The 18,971-nt window shown below is 36.2% G+C and overlaps 1 protein-coding gene and 1 pseudogene across 1 annotated transcript; both read right to left on the reverse strand.

The window, feature by feature from the left end:
• LOC133852477 (large ribosomal subunit protein uL14x/uL14z/uL14y-like) overlaps positions 1–11,493 on the reverse strand; it is a 165,136-nt pseudogene extending 153,643 nt beyond the window's left edge.
• A 4,121-nt stretch (positions 11,494–15,614) lies between these two features.
• On the reverse strand, positions 15,615–16,364 carry LOC133852597 (disease resistance protein RPP13-like). Its single transcript, XM_062289369.1, has one exon. It carries the CDS (start codon positions 16,362–16,364, stop codon positions 15,615–15,617), a length of 750 nt encoding a protein of 249 aa, XP_062145353.1.
• Between the last annotated feature and the right edge of the window lie 2,607 nt (positions 16,365–18,971).

Below are 18,971 nucleotides of genomic sequence, written 5' to 3' on the forward strand. Positions count from 1 at the left end.
CAGCTGCCTTCCACAACTTGTCTTTCAGCAACAAACCTTTGTGGCCCTCACCCCTAAAGTTCACATACAAGTGTTTCACACATATGCGATGCGATGCACTTGGTATCACTACCTTGAAGCTTGGAATCAAACCTTATGCACAAAACAAACATAAGATACAAAAAAAAAAAAAAAAAAAACAAAAAACAAAAACAAAAACAAAAACAAAAACAAAAACAAAAACAAAAAAAAAAACAAAAACAAAAACAAAAACAAAAACAAAAACAAAAACAAAAACAAAAAAAAAACAAAAACAAAAACAAAAAACAAAAACAAAAACAATACAAAACAAAACAAAAAAAACCAGAGTTAACTCCAACCATGAAAGTCAATGCACAAGTGAAAATGTATGAAAATACAGTAATTTAATATTCAAACAAAGCAAACAAACACACCTTTTGCTTGTTAGAGATGAAGGTCCACCCGGTAGAGCCATTTGGACCAAGGTCAACTACTAGAGTCTCTAGGAACTAGGACCAACTATCCTTGGTTTCGGCTGCAACTACAGCAATTGCAATGGGATAAATGTTGTCATTTGGATCTCTCCCAACAGCAGACAACAGCTGCCCCCCATAACGACCCTTAATAAAGCAGCCATCGACTCCTATCACAGGCTTACAAGCCTGTCTAAAACCATCCTTTAATGCTGCCAAAGACATGAAACACCTTTGAAAAGTTGGTGAAAACTTGGCCTTTAGACTTTCATCAACATGCAGCTCCCTCTATTTGTTTGCCTCATGGTTGCACAATAATCCCACAATTGCTTGTAATGCTCCTTTTGTTTGCCTTCTATCTGTTCTCTAGCCTTACATTTAGCCTTGTACAGTTATCTATTACTGACATTCACATTCCATTTCCTTATTACATCATCACAGAGAGCTTCCAGTGGATAGTTTGGCTGTGTCTTAAATTTGTGGACCATACTATCTGCAATCCACCTAGATGTTACAATTCTTCAATTGTAACATCTTGTACACTAGTGAGTAGGGTTCAGTGACTTAAGCATGAAAGTCATCTCACCCGGTACCAATGAACCATAAACTCTCCAGGGACAACCCTTGGCCCTACTCCTACAAACTCCAATCACCCGGTCCCCATCATTTTTTGTGAACTCAACATCCTTCACCCTAAACAGATTGTATTCCTTCACAGCTTTCCTGAACTGACTTGCCAAATCAAATGACATGCCAACATCTGAATGGGGGTCTTCCATGTCCACATCTTAACACACTTGGCCCTACTACTCTCCTTATACTCCTCATCACTTTTAGGGGGAGTTAACAAGATATCACTTCTGGCCAAATTAGAGGATACCTCGTCCTCTTCCTCATCATCCACAATTGGCCACCCAAACTTGCCGAATCTCTTGAGCCACCAACATGAGTGGTCTCTAGTTGAGCTACCTCCTCATGGCCATGCTCCTCATCACCATACCCATCATTATCATCCCCAACCACCTCATCAAAATCACCCTCCTCATCAAAGTCGATAAAATCATGCCAGTCATCTCCAAATGTGGAAGTATCATCTCCATGGCTTGAGGTACCAGCCACTGGTTCATCACCAACATCCCATTCATCGTCATCATTACTCATCAATGACTACCAGTATGGGCCATTTATAACCCTCCTCCTCCTTTCATCATCACCACTATCATCATCCTCACCCACATTTGGGCCAACTTCATCACCGGCATTTGCAAAAGACACTGTGTACAGTACTACAAGTTTATGGCCTAAAAAGACCTCAGCCATTCTGACGACCTCCTCATCAGATGTCAATAGCACCAACCCATCATCTAACTCTTTACCGAGTTCGCTATAATAAACTAGGTCACCTGGTTGGTATCCAAAGTTTCTAACTACTGTTTCTATCTCAAAAAAAGATAGACAATCCAAGTCATATGTCTCTTCATACAACCCTATATCTCCTCCAACATACGCGCACTTGTATTGCCTATCAAATCGGCCCTCATAATGAACCCTAAAAATGACATCGTTGTTTGCCATTATCTATGTGGATTGCTTAACCCTACACATAAACAATACAAACATTATGAGTAATTGTGCATGAGTACATAAAAGTTGGAGCCATTACCATAAACGGAAACAACATTACTATGCATTCTGCAACAATTAAAACTCATTTTTGCTTGCAATTATACTAAGTTTATATCATAAGCAGAAATACTTATGCATCATTAACTTGTGATGATCACTTAGTCATAAAATCAAACACATCAAAATCAACAATCATTGGCCAAGTCAGCAAACTTCAAAGGGCTCCAACAATCGGATCATATTGCATCTTACCATCATAAGAAGAAGACAAAGGGAAATAAATAAATAAATGAAAAGATAATTTTGTTTCCCTAATTAGTAGAAATAAGAAAGGAAATTAAACATAAATAACATTTGGCTCCCAATAACATTAACATTTGATACTCCACAGTAAAGCTACATTGCTCTAAATAATATCAATACAAAAGGTACTCCAAAACATTAATTCTTGTTGTTCCAAAAGATGGGGGGGGGGGGGGGGGGGGGGGCAGTTAGTATCTACTATCTAATAAAAAATTCGAGACCACTAAATCTGCAAAAAGACAATAAAAAATAATTTTTATGATCCTATTTGAAATATTACGTGACATAATAATATGAAAAACCCACATTTCTCAACATTTTTTATGATCCTATTTGAAATATTATGTAACATAATAATCTGAAAAACCCACATATCTCAACATTTTTTATGATCCTATTTGAAATATTATGTGACATTAAATTTCTAAAACATGAACAATACGGTGGCCAATAAGTCTGTCACATATCAGCTGGATGGCTGTCAATTTTTTTGTGAATGGTCAGCAAAGATGACCTAAACTAGGTTAAGGTGGCAGTTATACAAAGCAAAATTGGTTTTACTCAAAAGTATGTTACAAAATTTATGGTTATCACATTCATGTATATAACATCTAATTCTAAAACATGTGTATTTAAGAGGAGTAACAAGTTCCATTCCAGAACCTTACTCCCCATGATAACAAACTCTATGGAATTCCAATTAGGAACTGGAGACATTGGGGACCACTTATCCAATTGTAAAATCATGTGTTTTTAAGAGGAGTAGCACGTTCCATTCCAGAACCTTACTCCCCATGATAATTAACTCTATGGAATTCAAATTAGGAACTGGAGGCATTCAGAACAACATTCGGGACAACTTCAGGAAAAAAAAAAAACAAAACAAGACATGTGAGACCATTACAATGCAGACCACAACAAGACATTCGGGACCACTTCAAGAAAATAAAAACCAACAAACAAATGGGACCACCGACAATGGGGAAAACCAATGACCATGCAGGACCACTTAAGGGGAAAGAAAGAAAAAAACAGCAAACAAACAAAGAATATGTACTTTATCGCACAAAACAAACCGATTGTGAAGTATTAAACAATAAACTGTTGCTTTCACTCCGACAAGAAAAATTTCATGCTTTATTTTAATGAAAACAATAAAATTGAATCGAACAATACTTACAACGCTGAAACAAGTGCGCGAGGCCTTCAAAATCTCGAGTGCGAAGTAGCAGATCTAGGGTTTGTTTCGATTTTTGAGTGCGAAGCTAGCGTGAGGTTCGAAGATCCGTTCTAGGGTTTTGAGTGTGGAAGATGAGATGTACGGAGCTGCAATGAGATATTCAGGGTAGTTCAGACTTTCAATAAGAGATTCAATGGGCATTTGAGGGATTTCATTGGTAAACTAAGGGTATAAGCGTCATTTCCACACCTATGGTATTTTGAATTTCGGACAATCTTGACGAAGAGTATATTCTTCCTTTAACAACCGGGGCTGAGGGCAAAAGTAGGAGAAAAAAGGATTAGACGGCAAGTGATGTGCACGTGACCCGTTGGCCGTCTGAGTTAACAAGTCTGACTGACTGAAGGGGAAAAAATGAGCAAAATTGGTAGTTGAATGCTCTCTTATAGTCGAGGTGGCAGTTCATGGGGGCATATTTTATTATTTTATTTTTTTTGATTCATTCATGGGGGCATGTCGACATAGGGTGGTAGTTCATGGGAGCAAAAGGTAATTTCCCCTAACTATTGCTTTCTAATGCCTAATTGCATGGGAGCAACTTGTCCCACCACATGGGTCCCACTCCATGTGTCTTGTGTTGTACAAGAATATTTTCTCATTGCATATATACTAGTTTTTTTTTTCAAAAAAAAAGGAGGGGAGGGTGGGGTAAATAATCTGTTATAAAATAGTTAGATAAAGTACAATTTTTCTAACAAAGAACAAACCAATAATATAGAACCTTCCAAAATAGTTTGTTCTTAAAGCATCCTAACCTATTAGGCAAAATAGGTCCTATTTTCTACACTCGTGATGACTTCTTAACAACCAAACAAATGATATTAACATATCCATATCAACATATACAGAAAAAAGCAACCTTCGAAGTACATAAAAACACCATCCTTTCGGCGCCACGGCTTGCGCTGCCTCACAAATCACAATAACAGCAGGCACGACCTTCTTTCGGAGATCGGGCATCCCTTTCTTGACAGTGGCCATCACCATGTCGCCAACGCAAGCGGACGGCAGGCGGTTAAGGCGACTCTTGATCCCCTTCACAGAGATTATGTAAAGGTTCTTCGCCCCGATGTTGTCTGCACAATGTAAGATATTATCTCCATATATTGCCTATATGCCACATATACGGTATTTATTATATTTAATAAATAAATATAATATACGGTATTACAGTTATGTTAATTTCTATTAATTTAGATTGTCGTAATGGAATCGTTTAATTGATTTAAAATCAATTAATAATATTGTTTCCTTGATGGGAAGAACAATATGGTATTTACCATATTTGAGGGTCCCTGACCTACCCTATAAATTAATAGCCTGTGTACACCATCAATACGGCAATTCAGTCATAGGCATAGGTTAGAAGATCACTCAAATAATATATTTTTGTTCTTCAGATATTCGTGGAAACGCTTGAGCAAAGATGGCTAGAGGTAAGCCTAGATCCTCATCCTTTTATTTTTCGCTGTGCATGTTAGTTGAGTATAATAAATTTATATGTTCTAACATGTGGTATCAAAGCCACCTCTATATTATTTTGTTCAGCATTAAGTTGTCTTTGATTCTCAATTTGTGTGGATACTATTGAATCCAGTGTTTTATTTAGTGAATATAATTAGATCTATTATTCACGTAATGTTGATAACCCACTGCCGTGATATTGGTATTTTTCCATTATAATATACAATTTTTGCATCTGATTATTACACACTGTTTTGCAATATTGGTATTGTTCATTATTGTTTATGCAATACTACAATATTGTGGCTTTTGTACTGTGATATTCACATACATATTCTAGAAAAGTTGTATAACTATTGAAAAGCATGAAACTTCCTATTCTCTCATATACTGTTTTTGGCTTGTCAATCCACTTAATCCCACCATGAGAATCCATGCTACAACCACAAGAGGCTGAAGGATCCAGCAATGATTTATCACTGCATAAGGGAGGATCCAGGCCCCGGCACAAAGACGACCGGTGATTGGGCTCCATATTGGGAGACTCGTTTTGGTTTCGCTGCTGGCCGACTCTGGCCACTGACTATACACCGGCATCATGCACAAGAGAGTGCCGCATGAGGTTGAGCGGCTTCCACGGCAGCGACAAAACACCGATTGCCCTAATTTTCCATCCGGAGACGCCGCTGGGCACAGCGGCGTCATTACCATGCGTGGAGAGGCTGCTTCCCAAGGCCTCCTTGTGACAGTCAACCGGCCACCCTATCCGGTTGGCCTGCTGAGCGGCGGCCCCTCGTGGCAGCCGCATGAGGATGCATGGCAGGAAGGAGAAAAGGGCGGCGGCGGCTAGGGTTCATTTTTCAGCTTTTAGGGTTTTCAACCCATTAAGAATATTACGGGCTGAGTTTCCTTGGTTTGGGAACCGGGTAGGATTTCAACCCATTAAGCAAATCTGGGTCGAGTTGTTATTAATATTAAAGTGCGGGTCGGGCTAAGTGGTCCAACCCGTTCGGGTCAACCCAATTCAGCTTTTCTTTTTTGTTTAAAAAAAAAATTGGGCTGACCCGAGCCCAATACAGTCACCCGCCCGATATAAAGTTGACCCAGAAGCCCATTCGGTTTTTATCAAACAAGATAAATTGGGCATATATGGGGTTTGAACTTGGGACCTTCATGTCCATAAAGTGCCAAGCTTCAAACCATTCAACTATGCTTGGTTTTATGTTTTCTTATTAAAGTTTTGTTCCACTTATGATTTACATTGTTCTGTATTAAAATTATTGTTTCTTTAATACATCAATTTAGAAATATATTTAATTGTTTAATTATAAATTACTTGATGCCTAGACTTAAGAATAATTAACAATACCATATATGCTAGCGTGTTTACAGTAATATCCAAGAATGCAATGTCTAGAAAAGTTTTAGCTGGGAAAGTCTTGGGATTTAAGTATGTCCTTGTGACCCCCCCCACTTTCCTGAAAACTCACCTGCTTGCACCTTGGAAAATACTGTTTACCCCATTTAGGTATTGGTTTGTTATATTCTTGGGCTATTTGTGGGCATCTATAAAGTTGTTAAATGTTAATGAAGTCGCAATTACTATGATAATTTTGGGAGAGCCGCAGCATCCCAATTTTTTGAATGATAATTGCATCAAGATTACACGTATGAACCTCATAAAGAATTTCATTATATGTTCATGAATTGCAACGTGATTATTATGATTTTGGAAGAGCCACAGCATCTCGATTTTATAATAATAGCATAAAGATCATACACATGAACTTCATATAGAAAAATTAACATAGTCTTGTAATTAATTCATAAATTTAATTACTTATCCCCACAGGGAAGTTTTTATTTTTATGACTTAATTAGAATAAGATAACAAATTTAGTATTAAAAGTAAAATTTCCCTCGGTTGCCGACAGGTACGAAGAATTTTTATTTATTAATATTTAAGTTTATTAGTCTTATTAATAAAGAGTAAATTCCATGCGTGATGCAACATTTTCCCACAGGTAGGTTGAAATTTACTATTTAAATTGGCATTGGCTAATTTAAAATAAAGTTACTTCATAGCATTAAAGTATTCTTATTTTAATTTTCTTGGTGATTGCAGTTTTTCCTATTACTCTACCTTTTGGTAGTTTTATGTTCCAATACTTTATGGTAATATTTTTTCTGACTGGAAAAAGATTAATTTGCATTTTCACTTTGGGTGTTAGAAATTTGGTGCTTCATGTGGACAAACCACCTACTCCCACGGAATTAAGTATGCCATATGAGATTATTAAGCATGAACAGTGGGAGTGATTTAATCACCTAAGTTAGATGTTCAAGAAATCTCATGTCACCAAAGTCATCAGGAATTTATTCCTGAATGTTTCAGGGTCAAAGATTTTATAAAAGCTGTTTATGAACATTTAGTAAGTTCAAACAAAACTTGGCCAGTACCCTAATAGAAAAAGCTTTAAAGACAAACCTTTTACAGTTTCTAAAGTGTTTCTAATCCCATTATGGGAATGAATGATATTATAACTTAGCTTAAGCCCCTAAAGATTGAGATTTTGAGTCATTATTGGTCTATTTCATTTTTTGAATTCTTTCTTCTAAATATGAAATTTTAGCTTAAGGCATACATAAGGATAATTGGTTAGTAAATAAACTTCTAACCATGTATGTTTAAGAATATGAGAGAGTCCATAAAGTGTTCACATGGTTACTCATGTTAAGGGAAAGACCGATAAATGCACTCATGCCCAATAGTTAAAGCATGAGAATATGGTGCCAATAAAGTATTATGGCAATCAAGATACCTATTTCTCCTGCAATAAGGAAAATCAATGGCATATAAAGAAAGATTGCATAAAGTATGAGAAATGACTTAAAATAAAGATAATCTCATATATATAGTATGTCGTGAATCTCTTTTAGTGACTCATTCAAATATGTTTTGGATTGATTATGGTTTAACAATCCACATTGTTAACAAATGCAGAAAACGTGTTTTTCATAATTGGAGGTTGTTAGGATCTATAGGTTATTTTTTGAAATTCAATTATATTTTTTACCTCAAAAATGATTTATATTCCATAATCTTTTAGAAATTTATTTTATAGTTTGGTTTGTTAAAAAATTTCCATTTTATTTTAAACTTGAAATTTTTCTTATTTTGGGTGGAATATTGGTTAAGGGTCTATTTAAAATTGACCTATATCCCAACTTTTGAAATAAAATTATTTGTTTATACTAATGTTGACATAAAGTGGAGTCTTTGTGAATTTAAAAATGCTATTGTTATGGCTTTGGATGTTAGAATATATCTCCATACAGAAAATAAAAGTCAGTAAATAATTTACTGACTTTGGTACTTGTGTGAACTGCATAAGGGAAAGCATACCAACAAGACCACTAAAGGTGACGAAGAGAGCCTTTTGAAATTCTTGAAATCATGTACATTGAAAGGTGTTGACATTTTCATACTCATTGCCTAAATGGTCAGAGATATTTTTATCTCTTTTAGTGATGACCATATAAGGATTATGTATCTCTATCTTCTAAATAATAAAGTTGAGGTATTGAATGCTTTCAATACCTATAAGGAAGAAGAAGAGAAACAACATGAAGATCATAAAATCTGATATAGGCAAAGAGTATTATGGTAGGTACACACAAAAGAGAATTGATTAGTAATACTAATCTTCTATTACCCTTATAGAGCAAAGCCTTGAAGAACGTTGTGTATTAAATAGGATTTCATCTAAGGTTGTCATTAAGACACCTTTTAAAGTATGAAATAGATGGAAGCCAAGTTTAAATTATTTACACATATGGGGTCACCTTGCTAAAGAGGGGATTTATAATCCTCGCCTAAGGAAATTAGATTCAAGGACAACCAGCGGATCTTTTATAGGCTATCTAGTAAACTTGAAGTGGTTTTAGGTTTTATTATCCTTCATATAATCCTAGAGTTATTGATTGCAGAATTTCTAAAGGATGTTGAACCTAGTGGGAGTGTCTACCCTCAAAAGATTTTACTTAGAGGAAACACGAGAGTTGACTGAAGATCCTTCATATGAAGGATGTTTGATTATACTTATGGACAATCAAATTGATTACCCTGAGCTACAATCAGTTTTAGAATTGTCAACTCATGAAGAATAGGTTCAGTTTGAATCTACTTAGACTTTGCAAAATGTAGAGGAAGTAGAATTAAGAAAATCCTATAGAATAAGGAGACCAACAATTTCTAGTGATTATGTTATATACCTCAAGAGTTTGATTTTGATGTCAGACTTAAAGATGATCCAAAATTGCTTTCACAAGCCATGAGTGGAGATAATTCCACATTGTGATACAGTAGCTCATTTGATCTAGAGCTACATCAAATGGATGTGAAAACAACTTTTCTGAATGGGGATCTTAAAGATCAGGTTTACATGACACAATCTAAAGGTTTTATAAATAACAGTCAGAATGCTTGCAAATTAAAGAATTTTATTTATGGGTTGTGACAAATCTCTCATCGATGGTATACTTTTTACAAGGTTATTGTTTCATTGTTTATTGAAAACCTTGTTAATTAGCATATATACCATAAGGTCAGTGGGAGTAAAATAATCTTTCTAGACCCATATGTAGATATTATTTTTGCAAGTGGTTATTTAGGTTTGCTACATGAAGTTCCTTTCACAAAACTTTGAAATGAAGGATTTGGGTGAAACCTCTTATGTCTTTTGACATAGAGATTTACAAAGACATAAAGAACATTAACATTATCTCAGAAGGCCTACATTGAAAATGGTTTGGGAAGATTTAGAATGAAGGATTTTGCACCTTCAGTAGCAATTAAGAGGGACCAATTCAATACAGATTAATGTCCCAAAATGTATTGGTACAAGGGCAGATGAAAAGTTTTTTGTAAGCATCTGCATTATGCAACCTAATGCAAGCATATGCTTGCACTAGACTTAACCATTGGACTGACAGTAAGAATACTGGGTCAATAAAGTGCTGCAAATAAAGTCTTGCGGTATACGCAAGGAACCAAGAAGTACAACTTCACCTAAAGATACAATTTCCATTTGGAGATGGTTAGTTGTTCAAGTTTGAGTTTTGCTGATTGTGTAGATAGTAGAAAGTTTACTTTAGGGTATATATTTTCATATTGAGGGATATATCTTAGAGATGCAGTAAGCAGACTATAATTGCTACGTCTGCCAAGAAAGCTAAAATTCTTGTATGATATGAATTTAGTACACAGGCATGATAGATGAGACATTTTGTTAAAAGTCTCAATATTGTCGATTTACAGTTAGACCATAAAAATACTCTGCGATAATTCTACTATAGCTTTCTTTTATAAGAATAAAGAGTAGAAGAAGAAGTAAATTGACATCAAGTATCTCAGTACGAGAGATAACATTAAGAGATGTAAAGGGTCTATTGAGCATATAAGTACTGAATTAATGATTGCGGATCCCATGACTAAAAGTTTACCGATAAAGAAAGTAGAAAGTCATGCCGAGTATATGAAACTCATTAATTCATTTTTTTCTTGGTTTTTCTCTTTTTGGTCTATAGACATGAAGTTATTATAATACAGATTTTATGCACAATTGTTATTTTATCCATGAGGATAAATAAAGTTGGACCCGAATGACTTATAGGAAGTTCATTCATAAAGCTTTACTATCCATAAAAGTACTCATGTAAGGAGTGTTTTATATTGTGATACATGAAAGGGACGACCTAATTTTATAAAGGTTTTACCGCCATGATTCATGTGATACATTTCTTGTCTGAGTGAGAGGATTCCATAAGTGATTGGCCAAACTAAAGAACCTAATACCATAAGGTTATGTGTCATAAAGGCCAAGTGGGAGAATGTAAGATATTATCTCCATATATGGCATGTATGCCATATATACGGTATTTATTATATTTAATAAATAAATATAATATACCGTATTACGGTTATGGTAATTTCTATTAATTTAGATTACTGTAATGGAATCATTTAATTGATTTAAAATCAATTAATAACATTGTTTCCTTGATGGGAGGAACAATACGGTATTTACCATATTTGAGGGTCCCTGACCTAACCGATAAATTAATAGCATGTGTACACCATCAGTACGGCAATTCAGTCATAGGCATAGGTTAGAAGATCACTCAAATAATATATTTTTGTTCTTCAGATATTCATGGAAACGCTTGAGCAAAAATGGCTAGAGGTAAGCCTAGATCCTCATCTTTTAATTTTTCGCTGCGCATTTTAGTTGAGCATAATAAATTTATATGTTCTAACACACAATTCACAATTGCAGCGACTGGAAGACCCAGTGACATCCAAAACTTGTTCCTAGCACTTCCTCCACGTCCTGCAAATCAATAAATATAAACAATCATGAATACATGAATGAAACTCATATCCCCTATTTCTTCTTTGAAAAAAGTTTAGAAAACTTGAAGAGTTTCATAACCTCACTCAGCTAATCCCAATAAAACTCAAACATACTTTTTCCACTATTTTAAGTCTCTCCTAATATAACACTAATCCGCTATTCCTTTGCAGACAAAATGTGGGGAAATTTTTTTTTTTTTTTTTTTTTTTAGGGAAATAAAAAAAGAAAAAATGAAACTTTTGAAGTTTAGAATAAAAAAAATCCCACTTGAGCTCACGTAAGTAAAATGCATTGCTAAGTAGAGTTGTATAAATTGTGTTTGTGCTTCCTTCTTATATTTCAAAAAAAATTCTATGATAAACTAGCAACCAAAGAGAATGAGAGAGATTGACTTCCACAAACAATTGCCAGAAAGGCAAAAAGTAAGAAACTAGAACCAAATGCTTTGTTTGGTAACTAGAACTAGGGAAACAAGTTCTTAAAAAAAAAAAAAAAACTATTAGAGATGTTAAAAAATCATAGTACCGCCTTCAAGAAATAGAGATCAATGTTAAAAAAATATATAAACATAATTAATAAATTTGTATTCTAAAAAAATGAGAAGAACAATTTTCAAATAAAAAATTAAATAAAATATAGTATTGAAATTTATACAAATATTATTTAATTAATATTTAAATATAAGAAAATGCCTTGCTTAAATTTATTGTCGTAGGCCTCAAAATCTATCGTGCTGACTTAGCAAGGAGAAGAGCATGTGAAAGCAACATTATTCCAATGGGTGGCCCTATTTTCATATGGAGGAAAATTGATCAATCGGAGGAATTTTCTCTAACCCTATTTATAAAATTTTCATGTGCCTCTTAGCAGGGAAGAAATACATGCTTTTTTTTAATAGCATTAACAAAGTATTTAAGAAATAATTAAAAAAAAAATTATGTATTTCTCAAATGATAAAGGGACACGCAGAATTTCATAGATTAGATTTGAGAAACTAAATTCACTCCGACCCAATTTGACAAAAACTCTACCCTTTTCATATATCATAATGAGTAATATATGATACTCTTCACCCCGGTTTTACTATTTTGATTTCCTTTGAAGTTCTCTATTATCACGTAATTAATAATTGTAGATAAGATAAAGCAAGAGCAATATTTAAATAAATTGATAAATTTATTTTCAAAAAGATTAGTGACTAAATATATATTGCTTTCAACAACGGAAAGAGCAAAGGAAACGAACAAGCATATTTAAGTGCTGCAAATGTAAGAAGTGACATATATATTCGAATTGAGAATAGAAATGAAAATGGAAATAAAAGTATACCTGTAAAATGGGTCTTTTGATGATTTCTCAGTACTTTACTTGAGCGATGAGGATACGTTGTAATTAATCACCTAATGGTCTTGATCAATAGCTTCAGCCAACCTTCATCTGCAATTCTTGGAACATGCGTACCACTTCTATGTCTAAATCTAACACCTGCACCTCCACCTTTTGCAAGGCAGTCAAACTCCATAGTTCCGGTGGGAGCATGGTTAAACGATGGCATCTTTTGATAACCAAATATCTAAGGCATGGCATTGCATTTCCCTCCAGTTTCCATTTTTCAACTTTTTCCAAACTGAAAATCGAAATTGACTTCTAAAATAAGACAAGTGTGTGTAAAGTGTGCAACAAAAATAACAATGTGGAAAGTAAACAACACACAGATTTTTGTTGACGAAGTGGAAACTCAATCAAGAGAAAAACCACTCCGGGGCAGCCAAACCCAGGAATTCCACTATTCAGAAGACAAAGCTAAATACAAGATAGTAACACTCACATATACCCAATGCAGTGGTCGTACCTTGCTCTCTAACGTGTAACCCAACACGAACGCCTCCCAACCAGGTCTCCTACCTAAAAGGGTCTTCAATGGAATCCATTACCTTAGGGCCAACCCCTAAGATAGACTTCAGATGTAGCGCAGCACACTTGTAACGGCTTCAGAGGGATCTTGAACTTCTCTAAGCTCTTGTGGAATTCAATACCGAATTCTTGCAATTCTCAATGCCCAAGGGCCTCTATTTATAGGTTGAGGTGCAGAATGGACGACTGCTGTAATATGTACGGATGCCGTTCGGACAGACAACTGTGCGACAGGATTTTCTGAAAATTTCCCTGAAAATCTTTCCTGTTTAAGAGCCCCGTCTGGACGATGAGACACTGACGTACGGACAGTCGTACGTCCGCTGTAAGTAATTTCCATATAAGGCTTCGCGCGTCCGGACCAAGGGAGATGAACGTCCGGACGGCAATTCTTCAACACGCAATTTCCATATCTGCTATACGTGCGACCGGACCATGAGAGGCAGACGTCCGGACGGTTGAAGTCGAATCGGCAATTTCCTTAACTGATGAGCGCGCGTCCAGACTAATACTGACTGACATCCGAACGGTGATATTTGAATTGTGATTCTTGCCTTATTTATGAGCGCGTCTGGACGGGAAACCACGTTGTCCGGACGGTGTATCAATCTTCCCATATTTGAACTTGGAAAGAATCTGAAGCTAATCGATCACTGATGGACGTCCGGACGGGCTGCTGAGAGGTCCAGACGGATGCAAGCTGGAATTGAAGCTTCTCGATACAGTGGAGGGTCCGGACGGAAAGATACGTCGTCCGGACGGATGATGCTGGTCTGTCTGGCGTCCGGACGAATGGAGCAATGGACAGATGGGCGTCCAGACGGGATAACACGTCGTCCGGACTGCTGACAGGGAATCTGAAATCTTTTATCTTTTTCGCAGTGCAGAGTCTTCTGAAAAATGCTCTGACAAGTGGAATCCATGTTTACAGCATCTTTACACATAAGTGATTTTGTCCAAACACAGAATGAGGCCAAAATACTAACACAAACTATGCAGTTTATGGACTTTGAGTCGAGGAAATGAACCTCCAAAGACATGCAAATCAATAATATCGTTGCACCATTATATTTTCAGTGTCCGAAGATTGGGAAGGTTTCCCAGCATTGTCAAGCCGCCACCGACTCCTAATCCTACAAAGATTATTGTTAGTTTGGTGATTGTCAATGGAAATGAACTCAAATCAATGGGAAGCATTGGGAAAAGCACGATTCTCAATATTTGAAGATAACGTAAATGGTGGAGGCCTTCCAAAAAATATACTACCAAAAAATCTACTACTTTGCTTTCACTCTCAAAATTATGATGCATTCTTAGCTCCCTTAAAGGAAACTTGTCGAGCTCGTAAGGAAAAGTTTTATGTTTACCATAGTAACTCATTTTGATTGAAAGGACTTTGAGGTTCCATAGAACTTCATCCAAACAGCAAGACAATGACTTAAACCCTTTCAGATGTAGATTTCTTAAACGCTCCCAGTTACCGAATAACTCCGTTGTGGATTACCCACTATGAAAAGTGTTTCCAGATTCGTAAGGTTATGAATGGAATCAGGAATATCTATTACAAAAGAAGATAAACTTATACTCAAGTACCACAAGTGCATCATTGTTTCTATGCTTTCGGGAATGGAGTAGAGTGTTATACACTCAAAATTAAGCACCCGAATCAACTTAAAGCTTTTGATGCATAAATTCTAGTCTCTATTTTCGTATTCGTCAAAGAACAACAAAGAACGGGCACATGGAGGATCAGAGAAGTTTGAAAAAATGTTTAGAAGAGGATCAGAGAAGTTTGGAAAAATGTTTAGAGGGAGGATACAATAGAAGGAAACTCTACGAGATTTGTTCGGGAATGAACGGTTGTCATTTCTGAGTAGCTCAAGAAATTTGTCTTCCTTGTTCTCAGATATGCAGAGGTCTCATAGAAGATCATGAATACGGCATTTCTTTACGCCTCCATCTATCCTCCTGCTAGCCACTTGTATCAAGCTTCGTGCTTCGATCGATGAGCTCCTCCAAGTAGTTTTCAGCAACATCCTCTACGCTTCTATTGCCAACATGCTGTATGAAACCCTCAGCTGTCCACAGGTGGATCAATTGCCTTCCAGGGATCTCAAAGTCTACTAGGTATACACCAAAATACAAAAAGCATGGTTGCAAGCACCGAGGCAAGTTGGTCTAGCTTAAGGCCAATATGTCTTTGCATATTGTATTAGTCTCAGTAAGGTACCAGTTTACATTGCCAATCAATTTGGACCATGTTCCAGGTGTCTTCTCTTTGTTTGCTAAAAGGCCCCCTAATACCACAATGGAAAGTGGTAAGCCACGACAATCATCTGCAATTTTTCTCCCCATAGTTTCCAACTCGGGAGGATATGCTCCTCCTCGAAACACTTTCTTACTTAAAAGCTCCCAGCCTTCATCTTTGTTAAGAAATGGGAGAAAGTAGGGAGAAGTAAGGCTTGCATGTGAAGCTACTTCTCTTATGCGACTAGTGATCAATATTCTACTTCCATTCAAATTAGTGGGAAAAGTAGATCTTACCTCATCCCATACTTTAGTTTTCCAGATGTCGTCCATTACTATTAGGTACGTCTTTCTCAGCAAGCATTCGAACAACTTCTCTTTTAATTCTTCTACTGTCCTCCAATCTGATATTTCAATCTTTTTCAAAATGTTAAGCAAGAGCTCTTTGGTTCTGAAATCTTGAGATACATACACCCATGCACGGCACTTGAAGTGGCTCTTGACGTGAACATTGTTGTAGATTTTCCTAGCAATAGTTGTCTTCCCCAACCCACCCATGCCAATGATCAAAATGACATCACAGTTCCAATCCCCTTCAATAAGTTGCTTCACCAGTGTCGATGAGTCATCAACGAAACCCACCACGTCATCTTCCTCGACTTGCCTCCACCGCCGCCGCATCTATAGTCTCCATAGCTCTTTCAATGTCATACCTTTCTCTGTTATTGTAGATATCATTGATTGCATTCTTGATGCTTGCAATCTTCTTTCCAACATCCCAAAGCATCTTTGCGTGCGTGGGGATATGAACTATCCTCCCCATCCCGCCCCTCCTCATGTGCTCTGCAACCTTGAGGATGAACATGTCGATAACATCCTCAGCCTCATAAGCTATTGAGCTACACGTGTTAATTGAGCTGTATAACTGTATTTAGAACATGTGTTAATTGAGTTGTATTTAGTTGGTTAGTTGACAGTTAGTTTACTTCTCTAGCAAGTTAATCTCTCACTAGTTAAGCTTTAGCTTTAGTTAGTTCTTTCTGCAGAAACTGTGGCTTGTATAAATACCTTCTGTAAAGCTTCTTTTATTCACTCAATGCAATTGAGAAAATTCCAAATATTCTCTGCTTTCATTTCTGATATGGTATCAGAGCATTTCTAAACCCTAGTTCTTCTGCTTTTTCTCTTAATCATCTAATTTCATTTTTTTTCATCATCTGATTTCATATTGTTCATGGAATCCAATTCTTCGAGTTGAACAATCTCTACAATGGATTCTAATCCATTGTATCTTCATCATGGTGACAGCCCTGGTTCAATCCTTGTTACTCAATTGCTCACTGGCGACAACTATTGTACATGGAGCCGATCAATGTTCATGTCCTTGACTACCAAGAACAAACTTCAATTCATCAATGGTGAATTGCCAAGACCACATTTTTCTGATCCAGATTTTTTTTCCTGGACTCAGTGCAACAATATGGTGTTATCTTGGATTATTAAATCCATTTCCAAGGAGCTCACAGCATGCGTCATTTCTGTTGATTCTGCAGAAATCATGTGGAATGATCTTCGTGATCGTTTCTCACAACAGAATGGGCCTTGAATCGTTCAAATCCATAAGGCAATTTCTGCCATGACTCAAGATGACCAATCTATAAGCAGCTATTTTACTGCTCTCAAAGGTCTATGGGATGAATTACTTATATATCGTCCATTACCGGTTTGTCATTGTGGCAAATGTTCTTGTGGTGTTCTGAAAACTCTCAATGAGTATCATCATTAGGAATATGTTCTTCAGTTCCTCATGGGATTGAATGAGTACTTTTCTCATGTCAAAGCACAAATCTTGTTAATGGATCCTCTTCCACCCATTAACAAGGTTTTCTCTTTAGTTGTTCAACATGAACGCCAAAGTGAGATTTCTGGCTCACTTAGCACAATGCATCACAATGCATCTGCCTTGTTGACTAAAGGTCCATCTACTACATCATCTTCATTTACTCGACCTGCTGCTACAAATTCTTCTAACCCTCTATATGGCAAATCAAGTGCCAATCAAAAGGATCAACCTAACTGTACACACTGTGGTGTTTATGGTCACACAATGGAGAAGTGTTACAGGCTACACGGTTTCCCACCTGGTTATAAGTTCACCAAAGGGAAATCCGCTACAGAACAGTATTATGCTAATCAGGTTTCTAATATAGAATCATCATCTGTTTCAATCGTTTTCGTCATTCTATTTCATCTTTTCAAACTGCTTCCAAACTTGCCAATCATCCGTGGATCACAGACATAGGTGCCACTGATCACATGGTTTGTTTTATTTCTTTTTTTTACAACCATAACATCTATTGTTTCCAAGTTTGTCAAGTTCCCTAATGGACAATTTGTTTCGGTAACACACATGGGTACAGTTAGAATTTCTGCTTCTCTAATTCTAACCAATGTTCTGTGTGTTCCTGCTTTTTCTTTCAATCTTATATCAGCAAGTAAACTCACAAAATTCTCTTCTTGTTGTCTTATATTTCTTGCTGATTTTTGCTTTATCTAGAACCTGTTGACATGGAGAATGATTGGAGTGGGTAGAGAAACCTGTTTTTCTTCTATTTCCTCTGTTCCTTTAACTCAGAGTTTTTCTGTTAAAACCATTTCTTCTGATGTATGGCATTTCCGTTTAGGACATTTGTCCAATTCTAGAATAAAGCTACTTAGTCAATATGACTCTAGCATTACTGTTGATTCCAATAATTGATGTACAATTTGTCCTTTGTCTAAGCAACATTGCTTGCCATTTCCTATAAGTCATTCACTATCCAATAAAATTTTTAATTTACTTCATTGTGACATTTGGGGACCCTTCACTACTGATTCTCTTCATGGTCTTAAGTATTTTCTCACAATTGTGGATAATTACTCTAGATTTACATGGGTTCATCTTATGGTCAATAAATTTCAAACCCAAAATCTCCTTGTTTCCTTTATTACTCAAGTTGAAACTCAATTCAGTACTAAGGTCAAAATTCTGTTTAGTGATAATGGTCTTAAGTTTCAATTACCTGTTTTCTATCAACCTAAGGGCATCATTCAACTGAGCTGTGTTGAAACTCCTCAACAGAATTCTATTGTAGAGAGGAAACATCAACATCTTCTTAATGTGGCCCAAGCCCTCAGATTTCAAGCCAACCTTCCCTTATTTTTCTGGGGTGAATGTGTTCTTTTAGCTGCTCATATCATCAACAAAACTCCTACTCCTATCCTATCCAATAAAACTCCTTTTGAATG

The sequence above is a fragment of the Alnus glutinosa genome, chromosome 12, assembly GCF_958979055.1.
Source record: "Alnus glutinosa chromosome 12, dhAlnGlut1.1, whole genome shotgun sequence".
Classification (NCBI taxonomy): domain Eukaryota; kingdom Viridiplantae; phylum Streptophyta; class Magnoliopsida; order Fagales; family Betulaceae; genus Alnus; species Alnus glutinosa.